This window comes from Quercus suber, unplaced genomic scaffold (assembly GCF_002906115.3).
Source record: "Quercus suber isolate HL8 unplaced genomic scaffold, Cork oak 2.0 scaffold_372, whole genome shotgun sequence".
NCBI lineage: Eukaryota > Viridiplantae > Streptophyta > Magnoliopsida > Fagales > Fagaceae > Quercus > Quercus suber.
In genome coordinates, this window is record NW_027069824.1 from 106,212 (window position 1) to 117,734 (window position 11,523).

Below are 11,523 nucleotides of genomic sequence, written 5' to 3' on the forward strand. Positions count from 1 at the left end.
TCCTTGAAGTCTTCTTTCTTCTTGACTGCAACATCTTCTTCTTTAGCAGATGTTTCAATAGTTTATTTAATTTTAATTCAAATATGAGTCATGTTTATGTTTATGATTGGTTCATTTTTTTCTTTAATAAATCCGAACTTATTCATAAGCTATTTAATTAATTTATTCTTTTTCGATATATGACAAATACCATAGTTAAATTTTTTTTACCACTTATAAAATCTATACTAATAATTAATAACTAAATGAGAGTTGAAATAATATTATTTAAGTTAATTAGATAGAATGATTTTTGTAGGATTTGTACACCAAATATAGACCTAAACATTGTCAAGTTGTTTTGTTATGGATTAAGCTCTTTTTAAAATTATGGTTAAGAATTACTTTTTCCCCTTTTTATATCTCCTATTTGGAATTGGTTAGATGCTAAAGTAAAATAAATTATTTATTTTTATTAATAGGATTTTTCTTAAAGAATAAGAATTTAAATAGTTATGAATTTATCATAATATATAGTTTACATTTTGTTCATCATTATTTATTTGAAGGAAGATTTAAAATTAAAAAAAAAGACTTGATATTGGATTTACAAATCTAAGGATAGTATGGGAAAAATAAATAATTTTTAAGATTCTTAAGAATAAACCAAACATTATAATTAGGGGTGTCAATTCGGGTTAGCGTGTCGGGTTCGTGTCGTGTCAAGATAGAAGTATTCGACTAAATGACTCAACCCTAACCCGACCCATTTAATAATCGTGTCATGATCCTTCAACCCTAACCTGACCTGTTAATAAGGCGGGTTGACCTGACCCAACCCATTTAACACGCTTAATAAACAAGTCGTGTTGGGTTAACACAAATGTAACACAACTCATTTCAACCTGTATAATATTAAATATAACATCCATCTAGAAATAATTTTTTTTTACATCCCAAAAAGCAGTGCATATACTTCAAGTCTTCAACCCACATTCAAAATAATATAGTTCAAATAAAATATAACATTCATCTAGAAATAAGTTCTTCACACTTCAACCCAAATTCAAAATAACAAAGTTTCAAAAAAATAAAATAACATAGTTCAACAAATATATAATATTCTTGGAACTCGCCAAATGCTAAGTATCAATATTGAAAGAATTTGAGCAAACAGTAGACTAATCCTGACTATGACCACGATTATCATCCATAGATTCTTTATTGATGTCTAAATTCATAACATCTTTCACAAGCTCATCCAATTTCATTTGTGTAAGTTCTATGCCAAAAAAGAAAAATAAAAAAGTATTAGTAGTTCTAAGATCTGTAAAGTTTTAATTTCCAATTATATCTCTTGTAAATTTTTATAATTACTCATTTTTTTTTTAAATTTAAAATATATGTTGGATATAAAAGATATTTGACAAATCTAAAATAAAATAAATATTTATTTATTATATGAGTTAAACGGGTTGTATTAAGTGAGTCATTTCGGGTTGACACAAATAAATTGGCGTGTCAAACGTGTCTATTGCGAGTTACGCGGGTTGACCCGTTTATGATCTGTTTCTTATCGTGTCGCTTTCGAGTTGACCCGTTTATGACCCAAACCCATTAAGGCCCAACCCTAATCCGAAAAAACCCGTGTCGGGTTCGTGTCGTGTTCGCGGGTTGGGTTGAACATTGACACCCCTAATTATAATCTTACATTTTTAAACCAAATATAGGAATAGTTATATTTCTAGACATCCAGATTGCAAGACATCATATTCCTAGTAATTTAGATGCCAGGAGTAATGTGATTCCCCTGTACCAAACACCAACTTATGGTTGATTCAAATAATAAAATTTTTCCACAAATGATAATCAATCAAGATTTTTTTTTTTTCTTTTGAGAAACAATTAAGATTTAATTAAAGGAATGGAAATAAAATACTTCCAAGATTATAATCAATTAAGTTTAATGATGCAAATAAAAAACTGGAGTCCTTCCAAAGATGTAACCAATTAAGCTTAAATGATTAGGTCAAAGATGAATCATTTCCTAGATTACAACCAATTAACCCCTAACGATAGGCCAAGATTATATTTTACCTAAATCACTTTGAGGTTTGAATTTAAATAGGATTGATGCCAAGGAACATTAATGATTAATTATACATTAATGTTTTAACTTCTAAGTTTAACTTTGGATTACATTTAAGATTTAATGGAAGCATCTATTCAGTTAAAGATTCCCTTGCATAAGTCTTTAATCATTAATTCAACCTAAACATCCAGCTCTTCGATTGATGCTCACATGACTGGGGGTTCACATGCTTCAATGTTGCTCACATAGTTATATTTTATATGCTCACATGTTTGATAGATGAATGGATTACTACCTGAATTGCATTAATTGCCTGTCAATTTGATGCATGCTTTAGTCATGCCCTAAGATTAGGACGCGGAGCTGGTGGGCAATCAATAAATTTATTTTTGCTTTAAACAAAAGGATATTGATTTTAAAGTTAGCGATATATGGGATATGGTCCATTAATAGTTGAAGGTTCAAAATGATATTTCAGGGGCAACAGGTTTGAAATAGACAAATACTAATTTATTTATTTTTTTAATGTTTATATATAGAGAAAAGGATTATAATTTTGAAGGGAGTGGGGATTGGGGGTCATGGCCCCTCTTACAATTTAGAATTCTAATGAGTATAGAATAGGACTATGCATTTCAATTAGCTCAATTGATAAAGTTTCTTGTTGTCGAATAAGAGAGCTGGAATTTGAATCTGATCACCTACACCAAAAACCAATTAGTATATTGATTTGATGATATAAAACAATAATCATAAAAAGGACGCTATAAATTTAAATTCTATGACATTTATCAATTTTTTTTTTTTTTTTGAAGAAAACTATGATAGTATATTTAATTAAGATGATATAATGATTTATTATTATTATTAATAGGAGGTAATATACTGATCTTGTATTTTATAGGTGCTCGGATTTCCACACCCTAAGAAAGCTTTCTAAAGGATAGGTGCATGAATAATTTTTATTTTTATTTTATTTTTTTAAATTTTAAGTAACAAAATAAAAAGTGTGGGGCCCGTGGGCCTGATAGCCTCGGCCCATCATGTAGCAGGCCCAAGGCCCATGCCGAGGAGCACGAATTATTCAAGGCTAAATTGGGGAAAGCCTCTTTTCCCAATCCATGCCGAGGACTTCTTATCCTCGGCCTGACAAGGATGATTTTAGGGAAAGACTAACCCCAAAGTAAGCTGTCGCCCTCGCATTTAATGCACTCAACTAAACCCCCCTGGCCGCATTAATGGGGAGGTAACCCCTTGGCAGGATAACGTTGATCAGAGTGAACCACTTGAGTACTGATAAGGCCTCTGATGGGACGGATGGCCAGAAGAAAGGCAAATAGATGATCAACAGATGGAAGAAGGAGATAGGAAGATGAAAACTATATAAGAAAAGCAAGTAAAGTAAGAGAGGTGGGGGGGGGGGGAAAGGGGAGAACAACAAGGTCTCCTCGGCCACAGGCCGAGGAGCATCCCCCCATTTGTAAAGAAACTCTTAGTATTTTTTATAAGGAAAGTTCATACATGGTGATCGACGGCCAGCGCCTAAACCTTTAACCCACTCTCTATAAATTTATTGTTTGGGCTGGATTGGGCTGAAAACCCATTCATTTTCAGGGTCAATCCAACTTGAGTCCCTATAATTGGCGCCGTTTGTGGGGAGGATTAGGGTGCTGGCCGGCACACCAGGCAAGTGTTCTAAGTTCTAAGTATTCGTTTTACAGTAGGTTGAAAAAAAAAAGACCTTATGAAGCATTTGTTCATTCTTGTATTCATATGCTATTATATTCCATAAAATAAATAAATAAAATCAATAAACCATTGATTAAACTTTATGTTAAGTTTATAAACATATCATCAATTTAGAGTTAGAAGGTTTAAATTTAATTCATAAGTTACAATCCATGAATTCTTATAAGATATATTAATACATAAGGTAAGGTACATATAAAGGGGCATATCTACAACAAATATGACTTTTTTCAAGAGTCAAAACCCTTAAAAAAAGTATTAAAAACCCTTGAAAAAAATTATTTTAAGAGTCCAATTGACCCTTGATAACTTTTGAAATATATACCGTCGAAAAGAAAATTTTGAAGGCCTTCGTGGCCCTCAAATAAGTGGTCTAATCTTATTTTGAGGGTCAAGAGACCTTTAAATGACGTTTTACTAAAATTTAAAATATTTATATTTACAATTCTTGATAAATAAGGTTATTTAAAGGGTCTCTTGACCCTCAAAATAAGATTTTATTTTATTTATTAAAAAAAAACCACAATCATGCACAATATATATACACACAAATTCACAATTGTCGAGATGATATATTATGATATTGATGTATAACAAAAGTGGTATATTGCTATAATTACACTTTCTTTGATCTCTAAACTCAAACATACAAATTAACAGATTAGGGGCCGCATACAAACTGTCAATATGTCAATTATTGTTTAAGAGAAAAGATATCAATAACCACACTTTTTACAAAGACCAAATTTGTCCAATAGTTAAAAGTTTTGATACATTTTATTCTTCATCATCATCTTTAAAGCAAGAAGTTATTGACTAGTATAATTGAACATTTCAGCCATTATAAGTGCCCTCAAGTTTTTGAAAAAGAGAGAACGATGCCAAAAGTTTGTTAATTTCCTAGCAAATATATCTACATACCTTTCCACAATATCAAATTCAAGATACCCACAATTTCAAAAAGAGCAAAAAATGCACAACAAAGTTCATATATCTAAATAAAACATGTTGATTAAAGAAACGTCATTCACCAAAAAGAAGAAAACTTGGAAGAGAAGAATACCAATCCTCCATGGAAAAGGATATTCCAATCCCACACCCAACAGAAAACCCGAAAGAAAAGAATTTTTACATGAAAAGAGAAACTCCTATTCACGTAAACTCTCATCTAAAAGTCAAATTAACCCGATCAATATTAACCAAGCAAGCAAATTTAACATCCATACTCCAAAACCCAGAACAGGGGTCACAATCACAGAATCCAAATAACAAGTATACTTGATCAGCAAACAAAGGAAAATAAAAATAAAAACAGAATCTTTCAGAAAAACAGAACACAAAGAGATAAGAGCACACCAAATTATCTCTTTTGCCCGCATATAAGGACCTCTTCACCTCAAATAATTGTGTGAAAACTAAAGCCGCCTTTTCTTCGACAAATACATATATATATATATATATATATATCATCTCCGACTCTTCTTCTAGGATCCGCACAAAAAAGTTATCACTTTAGCCCGCAAAGTTTTACACATATGAAAGGTTTACAAGAATTTCTTTGGGGTTCCTATATTATCTTTCTTGTTCTATACTTTCTTCAAGACCTCAAAAAGTACATTAATCTCATGTCTCTAACCCTTACGCCTACTCTTTCATTAGTCGGCAATCTTTTTGTTGGTCCCAAAGGAGGGTCATCTTTAGTCTTTGAAAATTTGAATCCCGAGAGTTCAAAAGGCAAGGCTTTCCTTCATGATGAGGAAAGTCCTCGAGAGAAACCTCCTTCTTGTGTTACATGCCAAGAAAATAAGACTATTACGCCGCAAGATTGTATAGGTGGTGAAGTAGTGGACGCAGCAAATTTTTACGTTGAAAAGGCGCATGAAACATGTGGTATTTTGATGGGTGATACAGCATGGCATGAAGAGGAAATCATGCAAGAAAAAATGCATCATAAAGTGCTTCAAAAGGGCATGCATGAATATGATGATCAAAATTGCACCATTATAGAGAATATAAAGGGTGGTGGTGTTTCGGTGAACGATATTATTCAAGGCTCGGATTCTTTAGGAATGGTGAAGTTGGGAGGGGATAATCAGCAAGGCCTTCTCAAGTTGCGAAAGAGGCCGGCTAAGCTGGTTGTGCCAGAACATAGCGCGGTGTCGGAATTTGGTGAAATGTGTAGGAAGTTGGAGCATAAGGAATTTGAGGTCGAAGGAAGAGATTTCGTTTTGGCTAGCAAGAAAGGTAGAAGAAAGGTTATGGAAGATGGGTATGGGGTTATGGTTGATATTCTTGGAGATCCCAAGCGGTAGGCAACATATATATTATACGTTCTTATATTTTCTCTCTCTGATTTTGATAGTATTTGTACGGACTAGATCTTAATAAAGGCCTGCACAAAGTTCCCATTTAAAAACTATGAATGCTGATCATTATAATATCTCACAAATTAATCAAAAGAAAATATATAATTTGTGTTTACTTTTTTTTTTTGGGTAGCTAAAAAAATTCTAATTTTAATTCGTGTATAAATGCTCATATCAATAAATTCCAAATTTGCTATCATCAATATCTTCCTGATGAATATATGAGTTAAAATTTTTTTTTTTTTGGGTTATATCCAACTTCATTTATTTTATAAGGCAGTATGTTTTTTGGACTTGTCCTTGCTATTTTGTAATGAAAGGAAAAAGTTGAATGACACTCATAGATATATTTGTTATCACCAGGCATTTTTTGCTGTGATCGATGGCCATGGAGGTCAAGCTGCGACAGATTTTGTTGCAGAAAATTTAGGAAGGAACATTGCAAAAGCTCTGGAATGTGTTGGAGGAGAAGAAGGTCAGTTAGAGCAGGCTATTCGTAGTGGCTACATGGTCACAGACAAGGATTTTCTTTGTCAGGTAGTTGTAATGGACTCTCACATATATTATAATCGCATGTACATTTGAATGTTTCCACCCTATATATGCCTTCATAAACTATTAAAAAAATTTCTCTTCAAAAAAAAAAAAAAACTAAATAATTTGACTGTCTTATAAATCATAAGATTCATGCATGGTTGTCGACATTAAACATTCCAAATTGGAATATATATTTGCTTACATCTTTGTTTTTTTCAAATGATTGAAGAGATTCACCCTTCCCCTTCAAAAAAAAAAAAAAAGTCTTAGAGCATATGTGATTGTATTGAAATGCACACTAGTTTGTGGCATGCCCTTAATTATATCTGGAATGATCAAATATTTTCTTAAGAATTAAATGGCCACTAAATGGCCACACATCATTTTTTAGAGTATCTGATAGCTAGGATGTATGGATATTTTATTTGGGGTGTCGTATATGTGTCATGCTCGGGTCATAATTACCATATCCAATTTATTGTATCATGTTATAATTTTTTTAAAATTACTCTGTCTCCATATCGTACTGGTACTTGTATCTGTACCTGTGTCCATGTCCATGTATCCTAATTTGAAATTATAAATTAATCCATTCTCCTAATTTAGTTTATAAAATCTTAAAAACCACATATTAACATAATAGAAGGCATATTGTTTACTAACAACAACCAAGCATTAATTAAGATTGTTCATGAATTCTTAATAAACTAGTTTGCTTTTGCAAGGTATATTGTATACTAAAATGAACTTTTACTTGCAGGGTGTAAGTAGTGGCGCTTGTACGTCAAGTGTGCTATTGAAGGATGGAGAGTTATATGTAGCAAATGTTGGTGATTGTAGAGTAGTTTTGAGAATCCTAATTTGAAATTATAAATTAATCCATTCTCCTAATTTAGTTTATAAAATCTTAAAAACCACATATTAACATAATAGAAGGCATATTGTTTACTAACAACAACCAAGCATTAATTAAGATTGTTCATGAATTCTTAATAAACTAGTTTGCTTTTGCAAGGTATATTGTATACTAAAATGAACTTTTACTTGCAGGGTGTAAGTAGTGGCGCTTGTACGTCAAGTGTGCTATTGAAGGATGGAGAGTTATATGTAGCAAATGTTGGTGATTGTAGAGTAGTTTTGAGTAGAAAAGGAGTAGCTAAAGCATTGACAAAAGACCATCGTCTTACTAGGGAAGATGAGCGTCTTCGAATTGAAAACACCGTAAGTCAAGTTATTCCATTTCTTTGTATGTAGAACTTAATACTATTCTCTCTATCTCTCTTTAAGTCAAAGAGTATTGAAATAACTTATAACATATTGCAGGGTGGTTTTGTGCATTGCCAAAACGGAATTTGGAGGGCTCAAGGGTTGCTTGCAGTTTCTAGAGCCATTGGAGACCTGCATTTGAAAGAATGGATTATTTCTGAACTGGAGATTAAAAGGCTTCGTTTAACTTCAGATTGCCAGTTCTTGATAATGTTTTCGGATGGATTGTGGGATAAGGTATAACACCTTTGTGTATAGTTGGCAAAAAAATTAATAGAAAAACTACATCAAAACAAGAACCTACATTAATATCAAAGAAAAAAAAATGTAGGGTCTATTTCATAGTTCTTGTATGAGAACCTAATTTTGGATACAAGACAAACATGTGACTATCTAGAATAACAATGTGAACCGAGGCAGGAATTGTGCCTCTTTTATTGAAGTCTAAACCAAAAAAATTCAGAAGTTTAAGAGAAAACTAAAACGATATTTTATATGAACATTAATTTGTCAATAAGTCCATCTGTGCTTGTCAGTGAATTACATGCATTTTGGTCTTAAAAGAGTTTATTCTGATATATGCATTTGCATTGTGTCAATCAGGTAAATGACCAGGAGGCAGTTGATGTGGTTTTGAGAGAGAAGAATTTGCTGATGTCCTGCAAAAAGCTTGTAGATATGTCTTCTAGCCGAGGCAGCATGGATGACATAACTGTTATGGTGATCGATCTTCTAAATTTTGTTACAACCAGTTAATTGTTAATCATGGCAAGCGGCCTCAAATGGTGCAGACACAAACACAATATGCATAATGTCCATCTACATATATCACAGAAGGAAAGTAGGAATATAGGTTGCTAGACCTGGCCATATAGCAACAGAACAGTTGTATATGTATATCAGATACATTAGAAAGAATGTAATGAAAAATAGGAATAGCAGTCTTGTTGGGTTGTAAATAAAAACTTTTTGTGAGAGAAAATGTGAAGTGTTCAAATTTGTACAATTCTCGTATTTATTTATTCGAAATCAGTTTACTTATTCTTTTACCTTCTCATCTCATATCTATTATAGGCTCATTAGCTGCCTATATATGTGCAGATGCTCATGTGCATAGTGTGTTTGGCAATCGTATGGAAGATATGAGACTCTCTCTCTCTCTCTCTCTCTCTCTCTCTCTCACTCATCAAATTAAGCATTTGGTAATCATTTGTAATGCCCATGAGTTTTGACAAAGCATGAGTACATGATTTACCAAACCGTGTGTATTTACTTTTTTTCAACATGGCCGACATTTTTTCCGAAAGATGAAAAATATTTGAATATAGCACGAATTTCTCAACATAGCAATGAAGTCATTTGTGTTACACAACATTCGTTTTGGTTCAATTTCTATCATTTAGCAAAAAAATAAATAAAAGAGATTTTCTAAGCATGTATGTATAAAGTATAAACAAACATTAGCCCCCCAACCCACACCCAACAATCAAAAGGGCTTCATATCTTTCAACGGGCATCGATCTATAAAAGCCAATAATCATTAAACGGTCCTCGCCCAAGGTTGCAAAATGGCCAAGCGGGATCTGATTCATCTAAAACCATAATATATGAGATTTCAAATTAGAGAAATAATAATAACAATAATAATAATATCAAATTACAAAAAATATATATATAAAAAGGAAATTACCTAAAAAAAGCTCACCTTTATACTGTCTTTAGCATTAGGTCTAAGCTTTTAATTATTCTGTTAACAGAATTAAGCTTTTTATTTTTATTTTTTCATAGTAGATCTCATAAATCTGGGATCATTGTGTGTTGTTGTTGTTGTTGGGAGAGGAGGGATATTAAACTTGGATATTTTTGATGAAATTTTCAATAAGTATCGGTTGAGTTAAAAGACTCTTAATAAGTAAATTTTCAAATTTATGAAAGGTTTTTTTTCCTTTTGAAGCATTTGTTCATTCTTGTATTCAAATGTTATTCTATTCAATAAAAAAAAGAAATCAATAAATTAGACCATTGATTAAACTTTATGTTAAGTTTATAAACAATCCATCATGTTTAGAGTCTTTTTTTTTTTTTTTAAGGAAAATGCCAACTCGGCAACTTAATTAATACTTAAAGAGTTAGAAACATAATAATTATAAAGATCTGGTGGAACAGACTCCATCCAGCCAGACTTGTAACGAAAAAGAAAATCTCACTTTCTTGATTAAAGCATGTGCTAGAATATTGCCGTGCCTAAGAGTGTGTGCGAAAGAGTAGTTTTGAAGAGTTACAAGGTTTAACTTATAAGATATATTCAATAAAATAAAATAAAATAAAATAAAATAAAAACCTTATAAGATATATCATACATAAGGTACAATAAATAATACATATAAAGGGGCATAAATACCTTTTTTTTCGCTGAGAGGGGGCATAAATACTTAAATAGTGAAGTCTAAATATAAATATTATAAACTTCCATGATCTTGTGGTGTGCAATATTGAATACTTTCTTGGGTGGCTCCAATACACATTAATACATATATTACTTCCTTCAATTTTTTGTTGAAAACCATTGTTATTAGATATAGAGATAGAGAGATTAACAGTAAAAATAAAGTCATGTTATGGTTTTTGTTTACCGGTTAGGTTGGCCGCTTTTTCAAGTGTGACTATATGTGAGTGTGGGCATTGCTTTGAACCATCTGTAGGTATATATACTTGTATTTGTAAATAACGAAAGCTCCGCCTTCTTCTTCTTCAATCTCATTTAACAAAGCTCTGTCTTCTTCTTCAATCTCACTTAACCATTTTTTCCCCAATGTGCTTTACCTATGGTAGCCAAAATCAAACATGGTGTAAAAACGAAAATGTAGTAGAATGAATCCTAAAAATAAAAAAGTAAATAAACAAAACAAAACAATTACTTTAAGAAATAACCTGTTGTTCTACACATGAGAAAAGTGGGAGAAGACAAAGGAGGATGAAAATAACGTAGAATCTCTTCATTGTGTTGCTGAAATGTATAATGAAATTTCTGCCTTACACTATCCTCCAGATGATAAAACAACCATTACAAATCACCCAAAGATTAAATCATTAAACCATTGAAGCCATTATGAGGCCAAAAGTTCCGTATCCAGAGCCGGTGGCGTCAAGAGTTTGCTATGGTTTGTGTATACTATACAATAGGGCTTTGTGCATGGCTTTGTAGAATTGTAGTAAAGGACTTGATACTTGCTATCGGATGGACACTGTAGAATAAGTATAATTCTTTTTTTTTATAGGGAATCAAGGAGTTTTCTTATTTGTGGACTCCACAAACTTAGGACCATTTGGTATGGTTATTTAAGTAACATTTTTCAGTTTATAAACAATATTACATGTATTTTCATACTTTTTTACCCACATATATTTCTAAAAAATATAAACAACATTAGTAGAACAATGGTACCAAACGGCCCCTTAATTTACACTTTTCTTGCTCCTTCAAATTTGCTAATTGCTATGGGATGAATATTTTAGAAGAAGTATAATTCCTTT

General features: G+C 31.9%; 1 protein-coding gene across 1 annotated transcript; it reads left to right on the forward strand.

Moving 5' to 3' along the window:
• Positions 1–5,291: 5,291 nt before the first annotated feature.
• On the forward strand, positions 5,292–6,132 carry LOC136062003 (uncharacterized). The gene has a single exon (XM_065760545.1). The coding sequence runs from the start codon at positions 5,356–5,358 to the stop codon at positions 6,130–6,132; it is 777 nt and encodes a 258-aa protein (XP_065616617.1). The 5' UTR covers positions 5,292–5,355.
• The last annotated feature ends 5,391 nt before the right edge of the window (positions 6,133–11,523 follow it).

Bases quoted from the DNA above. Each gene is read 5' to 3' on its own strand.
- LOC136062003 (XM_065760545.1), top strand. From the start codon at position 5,356: ATGAAAGGTTTACAAGAATTTCTTTGGGGTTCCTATATTATCTTTCTT.